Source organism: Equus przewalskii, chromosome 14 (genome assembly GCF_037783145.1).
Source record: "Equus przewalskii isolate Varuska chromosome 14, EquPr2, whole genome shotgun sequence".
Taxonomy (NCBI): Eukaryota; Metazoa; Chordata; class Mammalia; order Perissodactyla; family Equidae; genus Equus; species Equus przewalskii.
Window position 1 is genome coordinate 60,005,649 of NC_091844.1, and position 18,955 is coordinate 60,024,603.

Here is an 18,955-nt window from a genome sequence, read left to right on the forward strand (position 1 = left end):
GAGGTGAGGTGTTTTTTATGAAGAACTAAACCCAATCTTTGAAATTTATTGTACTTCACATTTCAAAAGTTTCCAACTATTTTTTGAATTCAAAACTATTTTTTCTATAATAAATACAAATTTGAGTCATTTATATCCAACTGAGTTAACAGCTTTTACACTTGTTTGTGTCACTGGTCACAGGTGTTTTGATTATAGTAAATTGGGCCCTTTAATAAAATTATCAAATATATAATATGCATTTTGTTTTAGGTATTATAAAAAAGTTGCTGTTTTTAAAGAGAAACAGAAACGGAATGCAGATGAAGAAAGTATAGAAGATGTGGATGATGAAGAATTTGAAAAGATGATTGGTAATTTGTTTTTGTTGACTCTTCAATTTATAAAATAGTCTATTACTATTTATTTTAGAACCATAGAATATTAGTGGTAGAAGTGGCTTTAGTTTAAAAAATCATTTAGCTAAGAATACCGTGCAAATCACAATGGAGGATTAAAAACTGATGGCTGGGGCTGGCCCCGTGGCCTGGTGGTTAAGTTCTGCGTGCTCTGCTTTGGTGGCCGGCATTATGTTCCCAGGTGCAGAGCTACACCACTCGTCAGCAGCCATGTTGTGGCAACAACCCACATACAAAATAGAGGAAGGTTGGCCACAGATGTTAGCTTAGGGCAAATCTTCCTCAACAGAGAAATTTTGATGGCATACGGCAGTTCACCCACATTTGCTCCAGAAAAATATATGATTGTGCTTGGACAGTTCATGGGGAAAAAAATTTGTATTTACATGAGTATTTTCATTCTTAAGGCCAAATCTCTTCTGAAAGAGAAAGCATTCTTAACTGTTTCTAATCTCCTTGCACTACTGGTGGCAATAGTCTGCTGTTCCATGTATTTTATCTTTATAATTCACAGAGCTAGAAAAACTTTAATTGAAATTTAGACTGAAACAAAAAACATGGGAAATTAGAAAAGCTTACATTGAGTTCACTTTTATTGCATATTGTAATATATCTACTAAAAATAAGCACTTAAATAGCTCTAATGTAGTAAAAAAGGCTGCAGTTGCTAAATATTTTATTTGATTTTTACCTTCTTTCCATAAAAGAACTGTAGAAAGAAGCTGAAATTAACTGGGACTGATTTTACTTTAGAGATTTAATTAAGGTCAGTGTATTCACAGGTTAATGTACATTAATAAAACACACCAGCAATAGTCAGATTTGTATCATTTTGGTGTTTACTTGTCATAAACAGCAGAATCATGACCATGTGTTAATTGATTCAGATATGAGACATATATCAACTTTGTTATTCTTTGCTGTATCTCACAATTTGTATATTCTCTGGCAGACACATTTGAAGATGATAATTGTTTCACCTCTGGAAAGGATGACCTTGATTTTGCTGGGTAAAATACTTCAATCTTTTTTGTTGTTGTTGTTGTTGTTGTTGTTGTTTTACTGTTTTCCCAGCGTTTCCCAAATTGTTGTCCCTCAGAACAGCAGAGCACAGACAGCACTGTGTGAATGTACAGGAGAAGGGTAGTGAAGTTAGTTTGGGAAATGGATACAGTACTTTCATTTTGGACGTTTATAATGCACATTAGTATATTAATTAAAGGTTCTGAGCCATTTTAACTCTCTTTTTAAATCTGTTAACAGAGTAATACCCTTCTAGTCACCAAAACACACTTTAGAAAACAGTGTCCTCTTTTACTTTACAAGTTGCTATTGTTATTTTTCTTCAGCAACATGAAAAAGAAAACAAAAGGAGCTAAGGCTGACCCAGAAGATGAAGATTCAGAAGGCAGTGATGATGACCTTGATAACTTGGACGATGATGAAGTTTCTTTAGGAAGTATGAATGAAGAATTTACTGAAATTGATGAAGATGGAGGAACATTCATGGATGTGTTTGACGATGAAAATGAGGGCATTCCAGGTAAGCGTTTTCAAAATATAAAATGCTTTTATATTTTTGTTTCAAAATATGAAACAAAGTATGTCTTCCTTTCTTCCTCACTGTAGGCTAGTTTTCCTGTTGAAGGTTTTTTAATATTACTCTGTATTCAGATTAATACTCAGATCAGCCAGAAATGTAAAGAGGACCCTTACCCCTCTCATTGAAACTGAAGGGTTTTCTTTAAAGCAGTTGAGTTTTGAGTTTTGGACTTTTATTTTAATCAACAATTAGGCTGTTTGGGCAATACCTATTGAGATGTTACATTCCCTTTTTAAAATGTTAGAATACTACTTAGCAGTTTCTAAAAGTTAATCAATATTCATCATAGCCCTAGAGCAGTCTTACTGTTTTTAAATTGCTTAATACCACATCTTGTTTTTGTTTTTGTTTTTGTTTTTTTGGTAACAGAACTTGACGAAGTCAGCTCCAAAGGCAATAGTAAGAGAAGCAAGAGAAAAGGTGCCAATGATTTTGACTTCGCTGGATCCTTTCAAGGTAAGAAAATGCATTTAGTCTTTTTCAAACTCACACAATGTGCATGTGAAAGTTGCTGTTATCATTTTGGGGAATTAACTTTTCTAAATTGGTTAGTACAATTTAGTTTATGTTTTTATAATGGATAATAACATTTTTCTGTATTTTTAATATGTGAAAATTGTTTCCCACATACACCTTCAGTAATTTTCTCTTCCTAAATTCCCTCCTCTCACATTTAAATGCCTCTAGATCATCTTTTCACTCGTGTTTAAACCATTCAGTTATATATGTAAGCCCTGGATTTTTCCATAGACAGCTATGGCGTTTTTCCTTTTCTCAACCCATTATTACTCTTGGCCATTTGACCCTTCTAAAAGTCCATGCTCTTTTTAAACTTCATTTTCCTTTTTTGTGAGATCTGCCATTTTGCTGCCATGACAAAATGATTTTAACTTCAAAAATATCTTACTAAAAAAAGATTTCTTCTTTATGCTAATTTGTTCTCTAGCATTTTTTAAAGTATACCATAACAGATTATGCTTTTTAATGTAACACTTATAAGATGCTAATAAGAGAAAAAAGTTTTATATTAGGTGATAATTTTAAATTTCTGATAAAAATGAAAAAAGCATTGTAATAAATATTTGATTCCTTAATTCTGTGGATAAATTCACAGGCTTGCTCCTTTTTCATGCTTTGCTTCTGTGCTTCTCTAGCTTCTACTTGCTATAAAGACTGATGAAGAATTTAAAAAACTGGCAAAGTTAAAAATAAAGTGTTTGACAATACTTTATTAAAATTAAACAGTAAATATTAAAAATATTTTTGAGGGGCTGGCCCAGTGACGCAGTGCTTAAGTTCATGCGTTCCGCTTTGGCAGCCCGGGGTTCACAGCTTCGGATCCCAGGTGTGGACCTGCACATCGCTCGTCAAGCCATCGTGTGGTGGCATCCCATATACGAAATAAAGGAAGACGGGCACAGATGTTTACTCACGGCCAATCTTCCTCACACACAAAAAAAATTGACAATAAATATCAAAAGTAATAAAATAACTATATATATTGGTAGTAGTCTTTCAGAGTTTTATGCCTACAAAATTTTTATCATCTCTTTCAAATATTGCTAACAATTGTAGTTCTCTTAATTAGATTAGATTTATCTCATGCATGTTTAAATTATAACATGTTATCTCCCAGATTTTATCTTCCATTGAGTGATGTAAGGTCACACTTTAATAGTAGCATATGCTCAAATATAAGGTAAAGTTTTCCTCCAGATCATCTCAGAAAAAAAATGTTGCTTTATCTTAAGTCCTCCTGAGACTGTCATACTGAAAGATTCTCTCTTGGGACCTTATTTTGAATAGTAAAGTACTATTTCAGAAGATACTAGGATCTCAAATCTCAATGAATAATAGTTTGGATGCTGACTGAAGGATACCTGACAGGATTTATTAAAACGAAAGAAGGAGGCAAAGAAATTTCAAACAGATGTCTTAATTGATCCTGGGGGAGTTTCACCCTACATTTGCAAATGTTGCATATCCTTAAGGAAAAACAAACCTTAAGAAGGCACTACTTGGGCCGGCCTGGTAGCACAGCAGTTAAAGTCCACATGTTCCGCTTTGGTGGCCCGGGGTTCGCCAGTTCGGATGCCAGGTGCAGACATGGCACCGCTTGGCAAGCCATGCTGTGGTAGATGTCCCACATATAAAGTACAGGAAGATGGGCAGGGATGTTAGCTCAGGGCCAGTCTTTCTTAGCAAAAAGAGGAGGATTGGCAGCAGATGTTAGCTCAGGGCTAATCATCCTCAAAAAAAAAAAAGGCAGTACAGAGTGCTTACTGATTGAAGTTATACACCTATTATAGGATGAATGAAAACCAAAAACATCTTTCCTAATGCTATACAAATGGGATTTTAGCTTAAGATAAAATATTCAATAATAGCATCATACACAGTTCTTAAATAACATAACCTACATTTCACCTTTATAAAACTTAACATGAAATTTTCTAGAAACTATTTTATCAAAAGTGGCTCTAGCAGCTAGCCCGGTGGCATAGTGGTTAAGTTTGTATGCTCTGCTTCCATGGCCTGGGGCTCACAGGTTCGGATCCCAGGCATGGACCTAGCATTGCTTGTCAAGCCATGCTATGGTGGCATCCCACATAAAATAGAGGAAGATTGGCACATGTGTTAGTTCAGCAATAATCTTCCTCACCAAAAAAAAAAAACCAAAGAAAAAAGTGGCTCTGGTAGATCCACGCAAAGACTTTACACAATTATTCATAGCAGCATTATTCATAATAGCCAAAAAGTGGGAACAACCCAGATGTCTTTCGACTGATGAATGGATAAGCAAAATATGGTACAGTAGTCCCCCCTTATCTTCGGGGGATACGTTCCAAGACCCCCAGTGGATGCGTGAAACCATGGATAGTACCAAACCCTAATATACTATGTTTTTTCCTATGTATACATACCTATGATAAAGTTTAATGTATAAATTAGGCACAGTAAGAGATTAACGACAATAATAAAAAAATAGAACAATTACAACTATAATAAAGTTTCTGTAGACCTTAGCAACCTCACCATAAGATTTTTTTTTCTTTCCTTATGAAATCAAGAACTTTCATCTTTTCACTTAAAGGAAGCACTTTTCGACTTCTCTTTGGCATATCCAAATTGCCAGCATCACTACTCTTGCGTTTTGGGGCCTTTTTTTTTTTTTGAGGAAGATTAGCCCTGAACTAACATCTGCCAATCCTCCTCTTTTTGCTGAGGAAGGCTGGCTCTGAGCTAACCTTCATGCCCATCTTCCTCCACTTTATATGTGGGATGCCTACCACAGCATGGCTTGCCAAGCAAGCAGTGCCATGTCCACACCTGGGATCTGAACTGGCAAACCCCGGGCCACTGAAGCAGAACAGGCAAACTTAACTGCTGTGCCACCAGGCCGGCCCCTGGGGCCATTATTAATAAAATAAGGGTCATTTGAACACAAGCACAGCAATCCCAAGAGAGTCGATCTAATAACCAAGATGACTACTAAGCGACTCACAGGCAGGTAGCGTATACAGCGAGGATAGGCTGACACAGGAATGATTCACATCCCAAGTGGGACAGCGTGAGATTTCATCAGGCTACTCAGAATGGCTCGCAATTTAAAACTTAGGAATTGTTTATTTCTGGAATTTTCCATTTTTTCAGACCGTGGTTGACCTCGGGTAACTGAAACCGAGGATAACGGGACTACTGTATACCCAAATAATGGGATATTATTCAGCAGTAAAATGGAGTGAAGTACTGATACATGCTATCATATGGATGAGCCTCAGAAATATTATGCGAAGTGAAAGCAGCCAGATACAGAAAACCACATACCGTATGAGCCTGTTTAAAGGCAACAGCCGGAAAAAGCAAAGCCTTCTTGGCAGGGGCGGGGTGGGGGTGCACCGGGACCCTTTGGAGCCGATGGAAATGTTCTGAAATTGCGCTGTGATGACAGTTGGACAACTTTAAGTTTACTAAAACATATTGAACTATACACTTGAAACAGCTGAATTTTATGACAAATTTTGTTCCTTAGTAAAGCAGTTTTTTAAAAGTGGCTCTAGCAGTATCAGAGACATTGATGTCAAAGATATGAAGAGTTGGAATAATAGTGTTTCAGGGAAAGTGACAATGAAAAAAATATTTCTAGTTAATATACTTTTAGATAATGTGATTTTAAATGTATGAATTAAAATTTAATAAATACTAAAAATAGACATTTTACTGTTTTATTTATGTTGAAAAGTTTATATATTCAGAATTATAGGTGAGTTTTTTTTTAAAGAGAACCACTTTATTTTGAGTATTATAAAGGAAACTTTATTTATAACACAATAAACATACCTTCCATCAATTTCACAGTCAGTCCAAAGTATAAAACCTCTGACATAATTAGAATTTACATTTTGTCTTAAATATTTCAAAATCCATCCATGTCAACTTTGGAATTTTAATCTTGCCTGATAGTATGAAATAGGGTAAACCTTGATCAGTGGCCAAATCTGAAAGACAAGAAGACACTAATGTCATCTGAACAGTTCTGTTGAGATATTAACTTTTTAAAAATAACTGTATACTAACTCTTAAATAAATCATATTTGTCTTTAAATACCAGCTACTTAATGGTGCTAGAAGATAACTGCAGTTGTGTATTTTAACTCAAATATAATTTTTTTAACAAAATTACGTTTCAAGATTTATGTTGCTCCAAATCTTTGGATTTACAATTTAATAATCTAGGTTTACACTTTTTTTTAGGACCAGGTAAAAAAAAGAAAAGAAATCTCAGTGACTCCAACCTATTTGTATCTGCTGAAGAGGTAAGGCTAATGTACTACTTTAAGAAATTAGCTATTCTACATTGTTTGAAGTTTTCTAATAAATTTATCCCTATTTTTTAAGTTTGGCCACCTACTGGATGAAAATATGGGTTCCAAGTTTGATAACATTGGCATGAATGCCATGGCTAACAAAGATAATGCAAGTAAGTAACTTGAATTTTTTATTGAGGTTTTAAAATAGCCTTAACTTAGAACTTCTGAAGATATAAATATTTTTGGAGGCCCTTCATACAGTAAGAGCAGGTAAAACAGTTCCTTACAACTCAGAAGGAATGGCTTTTTCATCTCTCTGTCTAGGAAGCTTATAGGATTAAAAACTAGGCTACAGCAAAAAGGACTACAGCTTACAAAAGTCACTCCAGTTGTTTGAGAGAGGCAGGCTGTGTTTCTGTAGTAGGGGGTTGCTGAGTAACTTTATAAGCGCTTCATAGGCCTTTTCATTATTTCTGATATTGATAGTTACTGGCTTCTGTTCTTTAAACAATAAAAGTAAATAAAACCCTTAGACCATTTGTTCCTTTCCTGTTCTAGTCCTTTTTATTTGTAAAACAGTAATCTTTGACAGTAAATACAGAAGGAAAGCAACACACAAGCAGGGGATTTGCATGTGGATGGTAAAGGACTGTAGGCCGTGGCAGACCAGAAGTTCCTGTTTCTCAGTAGATGTTCTGTGGTGGCACCAACAGTCTATAAGTGCTGTGCTCATCTTTCTTTCCCCCTCAAAGGTCTCAAACAGCTTAGATGGGAGGCTGAACGCGATGACTGGCTACACAACAGAGATGTGAGAAGTATCATCAAGAAAAAGAAAAATTTCAAAAAGAGGAGGCCAAAAACCACTCAAAAAATTAAAAAGCAAAGGAAATGAGTGTTTTCTAAATAAATTACAAATTAAAGTTCTACTTACTCCTAACTCTTGCTGTTGAACCATTTTTCTTGATCTTGCTCTCTGATTCCATACATTCCAGACTGTTCAATGGATTTGTAATAAACTATAAATAAAAATAGTCATTTATAAAATCGTGTGAAAGTGTTAAACTACACTGAGAAAAATCAAACTTTTCTCCCTTATTTTGTACACAGTAAAATGCAAAAGCTGATAACTGGATACGTATCTCACGTACAAGCTCTAGGATCGCTACTAGCATTGTAATGAGCACTATTTACTAAGCATTACTAGATACCAGATACTGTGCTGAGCAATTACACAATGTCATCTTGTTTAATCCTTGTAACAGTTCATGAGGTGGGCATTATCATCTCTACTTGACAGAAAGAAACAGCTCCAAGAAGTTAGCAAACCAGACATCACGTTAGCTTCTAAGGTTTGATCCCATCACCACCTCAGATATATCTCATTCCACAGTCTACATTCTGAACCACTGAAAGAATTAAGGACCCAGCCCATTAGCTGACTGCCCTCACCTCCAGATGAGAATTTTCTTCATGTTCTGCTCTCAGAAGGAGCTAAAATAGGGATGAATAGTATTTTTTGGAAATTGACATCACAAAATAAGTCATTTAGCCCTTAATAGGTCATAAAGAAATTACTTAATTTATAGGTTACCTGAAAAAGTTATTTTGTACTCTTATTTTTACTTAGCGAAAAACATACCTTCCAAGATGAAAGGGAATTTCTTGCTCATCGTTTGCCTGAAATCTGATGAAAAAAGAAGTCTTAAAATCAGATGTGATTAAAACATGGAGCCATAATTTAGTGCTAGCTTCAGGGTCTATAGATAGGAATCCTGTAGATTAGAAATTCGTGTTAAGGTGAAATATCTCCTTTTGGATAGGATCTAAGTTGCACTTGCCTTACATGTAGCCTTCCGTAGTTACTTTGGAGTTTTTAAAATTTGGCCTGTATATATGATATAATTTATTTAGAAATGGTATTTAAAAGCAAATTTTCACTGTTAGTGTGTAATTCCCTTATGTAACTTTATGAATTGTTTTTGTGGATGCCATTTTACCTTGTTATGGAATTAGAAATGACTTTTGTACCCAGTTTCTGAAGTTGATCCTAAACTTTAATTTGCTTTTAAATACTGTTTGGGTGTTTTCTTTTATACTCTTATAGTTTAAAAGTATAGAGATTTTGGGGCTGCCCTGTGGCTGAGTGGTTAAGTTCGTGCACTCCTCTTCGGCAGCCCAGGGCTTCGCTGGTTCGGATCCTGGGCGCAGACATGGCACTGCTCATCAGGCCATGCTGAGGTGGTGTCCCACATAGCACAACCAGAGGCATCACAACTAGAATACACAACTATGTACTGGGGGGCTTTAGGGGGAAGAAGGGGGAAAAAAACAGCAACAGATGTTAGCTCAGAGCCAATCTTAAAAAATATATGAGTATGGAGATTTTGTGAATATCCAACAGCATCCTGGAACTGTTCGAGTGAAGTACTTTAAAAAGACAAGTGACAAGTTTCGAAGATGGCCACCACCCTGGGCTGCTATTCCCTGCTTTAGGGAAAGAGAAAGCAGCACTTCTTAAGTTTAAAAGTTGAGGGTTCTAATATAAAATGTCCCCCTACAAAAACGTCAGAGCACCATCAGTGATAGCCAGTGGCAAGGGGAAGGTTTTAGCTCCCAGTACTAACGCAGAGGAAGAACTCTGCTAGCCTGCGAAACCAGTCGCTTGACAATTCAGCTCTGCTGCCTCTTGCTTGCTCAGTCTATCAAACAACAAGGTATAACGGGCAGGCTGAAGTCTTCCATCTGTGCGCCCAAGCTAAGCCAGCTCAGAGACACTTGCTCTGTGCCCCCTGCTAGTAAATCCATGGAAGTGTGAAACATTTTCCCTGGTTTACAAACAACAGTTTTCTTAGGGAGAAGTAAGAGCCATTTAGTCTACAATAATTAATACCTAGTTTCCCCTTGTACCCATAAAAATGCCTAATACAGTGAATCTGAAGAAGCAATTTCTGTAAAAATGCCATTTAGCACCTAAAGTGCATTAGCAAACTGTACACCCCTCTAGAAAACATGAACTTCTGAATTATTACCTTGGCTTGTATTCATCTTAGTAAACAAAAAATATGCTCCAAAAATGCCGAAAAGTTCAGCTACTAAAACTCCTTTAAAGATCTTCTTTGCCAGTGGTTCCATAGTGCGGGCCATCCTAAGTTTAACAAAAACAATTACATGTAAACCTGAATGAGCATGTTCACACTTCTTACCACTTCTATAAAAATAACTCCAATTCCTTCCCACAGTTTGACATTATCTATATAGGAATAAAACCCCAAAGTTACTATATACTTATTTGTATTAGGCATGGCCCACGGTCCCACTTTTCAGTCTCCATGTCTATGGGGCACAAGGTACCAAAAACATGATTGAATAAAGCACAGAGAGTTGATAAAATTGAAGGCATTGTAAAAAGAACAGTTTATGGAACTAAGATTTTAAAGTTGTCTAAGAATACAGAATGGTGGAAGATCATGTAGATCATTTTTTCACCTGAACTAGGAATTAAGATATAACGTAAGGGACAGAATATGTGAAAGCTCTTTGTAAAGTACCCTACAAGAAACAGGTCATTCTATAAGTGGCGGTACATATTTTATAGCTGGAGGTTTTCATTTATTTATATAACATACATTGAACTATGTGCCATAGTCCAGGCACATTATACAAATTCGAGCAATAAACTCACTGGTTCTTCTTCCTGAGGGGCTGCTAGTCTAACAGTATTTTCAAACTAATAGCATCACTCAAAAGGCTCGTTAAACATGCGCATGCCTCGGCCTCAGCCTGCAATTCCGCACCGCCAGATTCTGACTCAGCAAGTCTAGGGTTGGCAGCCAGTAATCTGCCCCTTAACAAGAAACTCCAAATGACTTTTACACAGGAGGTGCCTGGACCACACGAGGAAGAAAAGTGACCACCATCACCCAGTAAGTGGCAAAAGTAGACTTTAGATCTTGATTCTCTTCCCGTAATTAAAATAAAAGCTAATCAAAAGAAAGGTTTGTCTTTATTCTCTTTCTCTACAATAAAAGCTAAACAAGGAAAAGGGCTACATAAGTTGAGAAGATAGCATATATGACTCTTACTGAATACATGAAACGTAAACCCAAGTTTTTACTCTGCTGCCCTATAACCCCAAAGTCAAGAACGACAGGAGAACCAGTCGTTTTTCATCTCCGGATTTGGATATTGTCCTCTGTCTGCTCTTCCTCACACTGTTCTCTGTCCTCTGGCAGAGATGGCATGTTCTGATACTCCACGGTCCCAGCTCTGCTCACTGTCCTGCCTTCGTTCGCTTTTGACTCCTCTTCATAGTGCCTGAGGGTGGGGGTAATTAATACCCTACTTTTGTAGGATTATCCTACTAATAGTGTTACCAGGTGTCCCTTCCCCCCAAAATTCCCTTCTCTCATTTTGATAATGTGATCACCCTGGGGACGAAAAGATTAAAACTTTATTATTCTTACCTAAAAGAAATGAAGCAGAAGTTAAAAAAGAACTTACATATAAAACCAAGAGGCGGGTGAATGGGTGGGAAAGGAGAATTGTTTTGCACTGTTTACTACAATGCTGTACACTACAGACAGGAAATAAGTCAGGATCACTACAGAGAGTCTGCTTGGGGTTCTTTTTCTTTTTTTTTATTATATAAGTTCCAGGTGTACAGCATTAAAATTGAACATCTGCGTACACTACAAAGTGATCACTGCCACCAGTCTAGTCACCATCCGTCACCATACAGTTGACCTCCTGCACTCTTTGCCCACACCTCCTTCCCCTCTGGTAACCACTAATCTGTTCTCTGCATCTATGAGTTTTTTATTTTGTTTGTTTTATTTTTTATCTTCTAAATATGAGTGAAATCATACAGTATTTATCCTTCTCTGTCTGACTTATTTCACTTAGCATAATACCCTCAAGGTCCATCCATGTTGTCACAAATGGCAGGATTTCATTCTTTTTTATGGCTGAGTAGTATTCCATTGTACATATATAACAGCTTCTTTATCCATTCATGCATAGTTGGACACTTAGGTAGTTTCCATATCTCAGCTATTGTAAATAATGCTGCAATGAACATAGGGGTACATGTGTCTTTTCAAATTAATTTATCCACTTTGAATAAATACCTACAAGTGGAATAGCTGGGTTATATGGTAGTTCTATTCTTAATTTTTTGAGGAATCTTCATACAGTTTTCCATAGCGGTTGCACCAATTTACATTCCCACCAACAATGTACAAGAGGGTTCCCTTTTCCCCACATCCTCTCCAACACTTATGTCTCGTCTTTTTTATAATAGCCATTCTAACACGTGTGAGGTGATACGTCATTGTGGTTTTGATTTGCATTTCCCTAATAATTAGTGATACTGAGCATCTTGTCATGTGCTAGTTGGCCATCTGTATATTTTCTTTGGAAAAATGTCTATTCAGATCTTTTGCCCATTTTTTAATTGGGTTCTTTTTTTGTTACTGAGTTGTATGAGGTCTTCATATAGTTTGGATATTAACCCTTTATCTCCTGGGGTTATTTAATATTCAAGGAGTAAAAAAACCAAAGCAAATACAGCCTACCTGCAGCCAAATCCAGTGTAAGGAATCCAAGTAAAATTTTGTTTTGTTTTGTTGGGAGAGGACAAGGCCAAGAGTTCAAAATATAAAATCCAAATAACACTGTATAATAAAACATTCACCTTTCTTAAAAATATATGTACACATTTTACATTCCAAGTCCCTCATCTTAGGAGAGGTGTACAATTATAACGACTGATAAAACCCATTTGATAAAGACCACCAAAGGCATACCTGCCTCGACAAAATTAGGTTCCTAACTGGCAGAGGAGGAACAAGATTAGACAAGTTTTCGGAGAAGGGTGGAACTTAGGTGAAGTTTAAAGTAAAACAGTCCTCTGATGGGCTCAAAGAAAAGGAGGGCTGTGTGTCATGAGGTTACCGTCACACTGGACTGAGGAGCTGACTCAGGGTGCACAAGCTTAAGACAAAGGTGCAATGTTGCGTCCAAAAACCCCTCATCTGTGCACCAAAGCTGGAAATCGACAGGCCCAGCATCTCCAGCCAACATGATTTCAAACAGCAAGGTCTCTCACACTCTAGATGTTGGAGAACAAGATTTCTCAGCTATCTCCCTGGGTGTGATCAGCAAAAGCAGTTTTTCCAGGTTCCCACGGGCAAGAGCCAAGCAACCAGCGAGGCCTCCGAGAGCTGCCTCAGGCTGGCTGCCCACGATCGTCACCGCCGCACGACCCCCCGCATCAGGGGACCCTCTCCCCGGTCCTCTGGCGGTCCCCCGCCCGCCCGGGCTCCCTGGACGCTCCGACCCGGCCAGCAGCTGACACGAGCGGGCAGCGCAAGCGGCACCGTCCCCGCCTCGGGGCCAAGGTCGCCGAGCAACCCGGAAACAGTCGGGAGGGCCTGTCCCGCGCTCCTCCGGCGGAATAGATAGAGTGAAGCCAAGCGTTCCCCGCATGACCCCAGAGCTCTGGAGAGGCCCTCAGAACGCCTGCCTGCTGTGGGGAGCCCAAGTCAGGCCGCCGGGCTAGAGCCACGCAGCCGGGTCCTACCTGAGCTGCCGACACGCGGGGCTGCGCATGCGCAGGGGTTGGCAGAGCCCCGCCCCTCCTGGCGCTGGCCCCACCCCCACACCGTGATTACCATTTATCAGGCTCTTACTGAGTTGATCCTGACTGAGGGCTACATTATTTTATTTAATCCTCACGACAACCCTGTGTCATAAGAGGTGCTATGAGTATCATTTTATAGAGAAGGCAAGAGGTTTACCCTGCCCAGGCTCACACAGCTAATTAGAGACAAAACTTGGGTTTGAACTAAAGACACTGACTTGAAAGCCTGCGCTCCGTCATTTTTCTACACCCTGCAACCCAAAGTGTGATAGTCTCCGAGAGTCAGCATTATCGGCATCGACTGGGAGCTTGTCAGAAATGCAGACCTACTGACTCAGAATCTGCATTTTAGTCAGAGCCCGAGACAATTCTTTTGCAAATTAAAATGTGAGAAGCACTGCGTGTATTGCCTTCTGGGTAGCAGAAGGCAGAGGAGGAGGAGAAAAGGAATATAAAGGTCTGTTAAAGTACCATGTGCAAGACAAAGCCTGAAATACCCAAAATAGTTAGACACAGATCTGCCTTCACGGAAGTTATAGTCTAGGAGGGGGTAAAATATACCCACAACTAACCAATGAAAAGTACACCAGGATGAGCGCCCGGCGGCTTCTGATCTGAGGGATCCATGAAGGTTTTAGAGAATGGGCGCTGGATGGAGCTGCCTGTCAGTGCCAGGTAAAGGAAGTGTCTCTGAGGGCTCTCTGAGACCGCCCCAGTTTTCCTATGTGACTCCCACAGTCCGGCCCACACGGTTCATTTGCACAACTAAACTATCATAAATCGCGAGAAATGTGTATGCGTAAACTATATTCATTTAAAGCATGTCAATAGTCAAAATCACTCAGGTCTACACAGATCCAGAGTTTCAAACTGTTGCTTCCACTTCATCAACATTACTCGTATCCTCTTAACGTTTGGGCTTCACACTGGCTCTTGATCTCTTCTATCTGCTCTTTAGAAACTGCCTCTGGCTTGAATCTTCATTCTATTAATATTATGTGTCTAACGTTCTCTCAAGCTTTTCTCATAAGATCTCTTTTTGCACCGTGTTTTTTATTTTCTGTTATTGTTTTTGCTGTCATAACAAATTTGTCTCAAACTTTTCAGAACTCTAGCGCCAGGCATCACCTACTTTGTTGAGGTTCCCTTTTCCCCTTCGACCATTACATCCAGAATCTTTAGAGATTCATCCCCATTCAAAGATTCAGCCGCAATAAATGTTTCTCATTTTAAAAGCAACCCCTATGACTTCCAACAAACAATTTGTTTAAAAATATATACAGATATCACTTAAGACACTACTCTATGCCTTGAGCTGCCAGGTCGTCCATTGGTTTGAAATATCAGAGCATCTGTGTTAAAGGTACCAGGATGACAAAACAAGATGAAAAAGTAATTGAAACGGTTCAGATTGAAAAAAGAAAAGAAAAAAATCCCAAAAGACCTTGATAACAAAGGCTGAAACAATTGCACAGAAACTCAATCACTTCCACTGGGGAGTGTATATAAGCCAATTAAGGGAGGTTGTTAACTGGAGTGGGAGTTTCCCAGTATCACACAAAACTTAACACCCTCACATCCACTTCTTACACATTGTGGACCCCACCATAGATTTCATAAACATGCTTTGAGATAAGGAACACTTGGCCGCGAGGGTTAGGGCGGGAAAAGTGGAGACTCCAGTGGAGACTTTTTGATCAATAATAGGGGTAGAGGGCAGGGGGAGTTGGGGAAGGTGGAAGAGACTCTAGTGGCAGATTTTCAAAATGTCACTGATTGTCACAAGTAGCAGGTATAAGGGCTGCACCTCGGCGTAATTGGGGCGAGGGGGTAACTAACTTGCCCCAGTCCCAACCCCAGAATGCAAATGCTCAAGCTCCTCTGTTCAGAAGTCCAGTCGATCCTCCTTCAAGTCTCCAGCACCTTTCCAAAGGGTCCTTTGCGGGCTGTGCATTCCCAGTGCGAGCTTGATTTGCTAACTCTGGCCAAGGGATGCAAGTGGCCAGGAGGAAGTTCTCCTTTTGGCATCATGCCCGAGGCACAGAATCTGGCTAGAAGAAGAAGACTGGAAGAAGTCCCAGTCTTCTGTAGCAGCCACAGTTCAAGGGCAACAGGGATCTCCACACTAACAAGGACCTAGGAGTTTACTGTCCATTCTCCCATGGTTGCCTCAGGGTAGGAGCAGCTAGCCAATCTGACCAGGATTCTGAGACAGCAGAGATTAGTCTAGATGAGTCATTGCTGCTGGGTGCCAAAGGACACCTTACTGGACAAGAGGGGCCCAGGAGCTTGGTGATGGCCCAGCCTTCCGTTCAGATGGCCAAAAGACACAGCGAGGTGGAGGGTAGACTGCCAGGGGCCAGAGTGGAATGGTTCTCTGTCACCTTTGGTCCTGGAGGCCAAAGCATTACCAGATAAATGGTCCTGGATCCCGAATATTTCCAGCATCCACCATCTCCTGGACTCCATCTCTGCCTTCCTGGTGTTCAACTTCTGAAGAAGGGAGCCAGTTTTTAGTAAATTCCCCAAATACAAAGAGGTTACAACCCTCTCCCACATGCAGGATTTCACAGTAAATTTCAATCCTGAACTACATCGGGAAGTAGCACTTCTCTTGTTAAGAGAAAAAAGCATGACTTAATCCTGAGTGGCACCCCACTACATAGAGAGGAAGATAGCACAGGAAGGCCAATTTAGTTCCCCCTAAAAATCAGCTTTGGGCCAATCAGGGTACAGGAGCCCAATGCTACTTGGCCCCTGCTGTACTAATCAGACTTAATTTCAATCACCCTAGACATTTTGTCACTCGTTTTCTCTCTCTCTCTTTTTTTTTTTTTTTGGTAGAAAAAAAATTAAAAGAAAAGAAGGTAAGAGGGAAGGATCTCTTTAATCTCAAGGAAAGGAGCTTTAAATACACCTCCCATGCTGCTGCCACCAAAAGCATGAGCCAGGCCAGGATGGGTGGGATGCAAGGAGCTGAAAGGGGAACTGGTATTTCACAGAACATGAGGCCCACCTGCACTCAAAGGCAGGCCAGTGCAGATGCATTACACAGTCTAGGTTATTTTGGAACCATTCATGCTACTGTTCCCCGCAACACGCATGCCAGCAATGAAGAGGGGAGTAAGTAGAATTGTTGGGGTTGACAGGCTGCCCCGGGCCTAGGAAGACTAACAAGAATCAGAGCTCACATACCAATTCCAAACAGCCCCAAATCCTCCCATAATGACAGGCATTAGTGTCAGAACAGGATCCAGCCATATTGTCTTTTTTAATGTTTTACCCACTAAGAAGCAAACAAAGGACAACAACAACATTTGAATTAATGTCTTAAATTCTTCCTTCCCAGGGAAACAAAGATTCTTTACAATGTAAGGGACAATGCCACTAAGCAGCTTGGCCGGGGGCCAGTCCTACCCCTTTTCTTTTTTGGGAGGGAGATTCTGAAATACACAACCTTCCCACCAACAGTGGACAGCATCCCATTATTATGTAAGGTAATAAGACCTTCAAAGGGGAGCGCTGTCTGGAAATGCAAAAATAGTAAGATACTCAAATATTCTAATTTTACCTTTTTACATACTTTTAAAAAAATAATCACATATATAACAAAACCCACATACCTCTTCCTAACTAGGAACCCTTTTTGATCAGTTCTTTCCCCTCTGTAAATGGAGATTAAATGTTGCTCTCCTGAGCTGGCCCAGTGGCACAGCAGTTAAGTTCACAGGTTCCCACACTTCAGTGGCCCGGGATTCACCAGTTTGCAGCCGGGTTGCGAACGTGGCACCACTTGGCAAGCCATACTGTGGCAGGCATCCCACATATAAAAAGTAGAGGAAGATGGGCACAGATGTTAGCTCAGGACCAGTCTTCCTCAGCAAAAAGAGGAGAATTGGCAGCAGATGTTAGCTCAGGGCTAATCTTCCTCAAAACAAACAAACAAAAAGTTGCTCTCCCACTGCCTGCTTCAGTAAGATACTTTCTGCTGACATAAAATTTCTTCAGTTCTATGATGCACATGTTTCCATATGCTTACTTTTTTGAATTGGAAAGCATCTTTGAAATTGGAGGTGGGAATGTAGCCCAACTTATCCAAAGGAAAAACCATTGTATACATTTGATATAGTGTTTGTCTCAAACGCTGTTATTAAATAAAATGTTCAAAAATCCAGGGAATTTATTTCCCTTGTGGTCACAAAAATCTCCCTCCTCAGAAGGAGCCTTTTTTTCAGTGAAAATTCCCGTGGTCTTGTTTCTCATAGCAGATAAAGAAGCACCAAGAACACAGTGGCACTAACAACCAAACCCAGGACCTCTAAGAGAGATCTTGGTGTGACTGTCTTTTTGCCAGAGGACTGGGCTGCACTGCCCGCATTCCAACCCCAGCTCCTTGAACCATCGACTCTCCTCACCCCTGTAAAGCTCCAATTAACCTACCTGTAAAATGGTAGTGTAGGGGAGGAAGGCATTTCCTCTACCCTCTAGGTTCTTCCGGCTGGTCTAAGAATTAAATCGACATGAGACAGAATAACAGGGGAAAATCAAAGTTTAATAACATGTCTACATGGGAGAGACTCAGGAAAACTGAGTAACTCACCAAAATGGCCAAAGCCACCACCTTAAATACCATCTCCATTTAAAGACAAGGGGGATGTTGGGGGTAGTAGTTTTGCATTTCAAAGGGGAGGAAGGCAATTCACATGGAGATGGAAAAGCAAATGTTTGATAAACAAATGTTTGCCATGCCTTGCAAAGACAATGGCACATGGAGAGGATTGGATCAAATGGGCCTTGCTAGATTGCTCCCTGTTTACCACACCTGGTTCATGTTATACTATAGTTACCTATGGTGATAGCTCCTTGCTAGAACAGGCCTTCTATCTTAAACTATTTTAGGCAGTCAGGGGGAAGGTCAAAGTTTCTTCCTGAGTCTTTTGTTCTTAAAAATAAGCCAAAGAGACACATTTTGTGGTGGCAAATCTGATCCCCCACAGTGATTTCATAGGACTGTTGTGAAGTTACATTAAATCATCCATGTAATCTTTCCAGCCTGGCAGGATGTGTGGTACATACAAGTGATCAATAATGTTAGCTATTATTTAACCCATATACGAATGCCTGCAGCAGCTAGGTAACTATGCATAACTAGGAGTTAACTTATTAAGTGTTAGCATTAGTCTAGAGAAAGGTAAATATAGTTTTAAAAAAAAACTATGTTCCTAGAGTTAGAGGAAAAAAATCGAAGAAGATTAAGGAGAATAACATGGAGAAGAGAATGGGAGACAAAGAAGAAGAAAAGCTCAGTATATGTTTAGGGAAACTTGACTTAAGAAGAAGTCGAAGAGAGCAAATTTTGACTCAGAAAGAATCCTAGATAGGATACAGGCTAAATTACTGTAACAAAGAGACTGCGAAAATCTAGTAGCTACAACAACGTAGATAATTGCACCATTTCACACACAGCTCAGAAGGAGGTTTGTTATATGCAGGGTGGGTCAGG

At 39.5% G+C, this 18,955-nt stretch overlaps 3 protein-coding genes across 19 annotated transcripts in view; 1 reads left to right on the top strand and 2 right to left on the bottom strand.

The window, feature by feature from the left end:
* The window catches only part of CEBPZ (CCAAT enhancer binding protein zeta), a 24,992-nt gene extending 17,136 nt beyond the window's left edge, over positions 1-7,856 (top strand). For both annotated transcript variants that reach the window (XM_008516161.2, XM_008516162.2), the window contains exons 10-16: positions 253-353; positions 1,351-1,408; positions 1,748-1,941; positions 2,371-2,457; positions 6,757-6,818; positions 6,901-6,982; positions 7,565-7,856. In XM_008516161.2, the coding sequence (XP_008514383.2) occupies positions 253-353; positions 1,351-1,408; positions 1,748-1,941; positions 2,371-2,457; positions 6,757-6,818; positions 6,901-6,982; positions 7,565-7,704 (724 nt within the window). In that variant the 3' untranslated portion in view covers positions 7,705-7,856. The remainder of the gene's footprint in view (positions 1-252; positions 354-1,350; positions 1,409-1,747; positions 1,942-2,370; positions 2,458-6,756; positions 6,819-6,900; positions 6,983-7,564) is intronic.
* CEBPZOS (CEBPZ opposite strand) lies at positions 1,215-13,452 on the bottom strand. 16 transcript variants are annotated; one of them, XM_070574077.1, is made up of 8 exons: positions 13,393-13,452; positions 9,842-9,957; positions 8,452-8,496; positions 7,744-7,828; positions 6,343-6,500; positions 5,830-5,941; positions 4,004-4,194; positions 1,215-1,518 (listed from the first exon to the last, which is right to left on the bottom strand). In XM_070574077.1, the coding sequence occupies exons 1-4, from the start codon at positions 13,419-13,421 to the stop codon at positions 7,746-7,748; spliced, it is 273 nt and encodes a 90-aa protein (XP_070430178.1). In that variant the 5' UTR covers positions 13,422-13,452; the 3' UTR covers positions 1,215-1,518; positions 4,004-4,194; positions 5,830-5,941; positions 6,343-6,500; positions 7,744-7,745. The 16 variants fall into 16 exon arrangements, with proteins under 16 accessions (XP_070430178.1, XP_070430176.1, XP_070430170.1 ...); XM_070574075.1 differs by having other exon boundaries at positions 4,004-4,250; XM_070574069.1 differs by having other exon boundaries at positions 12,919-13,399.
* A 1,034-nt stretch (positions 13,453-14,486) lies between these two features.
* The window catches only part of LOC139075487 (SH3 domain-binding protein 1-like), a 37,954-nt gene continuing 33,485 nt past the window's right edge, over positions 14,487-18,955 (bottom strand). Inside the window, exon 5 of the mRNA XM_070571907.1 lies at positions 14,487-15,945. The gene's annotated coding sequence lies outside the window, so the exon portion shown is untranslated. The remainder of the gene's footprint in view (positions 15,946-18,955) is intronic.

Coding starts and splice junctions, on each gene's coding strand:
- CEBPZOS (XM_070574072.1), bottom strand. CDS start 13,298: ATGCGGGGAACGCTTGGCTTCACTCTATCTATTCCGCCGGAGGAGCGC. Junction 9,958..12,918: donor TGTTCTCCAACATCTAGAGT/GTGAGAGACCTT, acceptor TGTTAAACTTAG/GATGGCCCGCACTATGGAAC. Junction 7,829..8,451: donor ATTCCCTTTCATCTTGGAAG/GTATGTTTTTCG, acceptor TTTTATTTATAG/TTTATTACAAATCCATTGAA.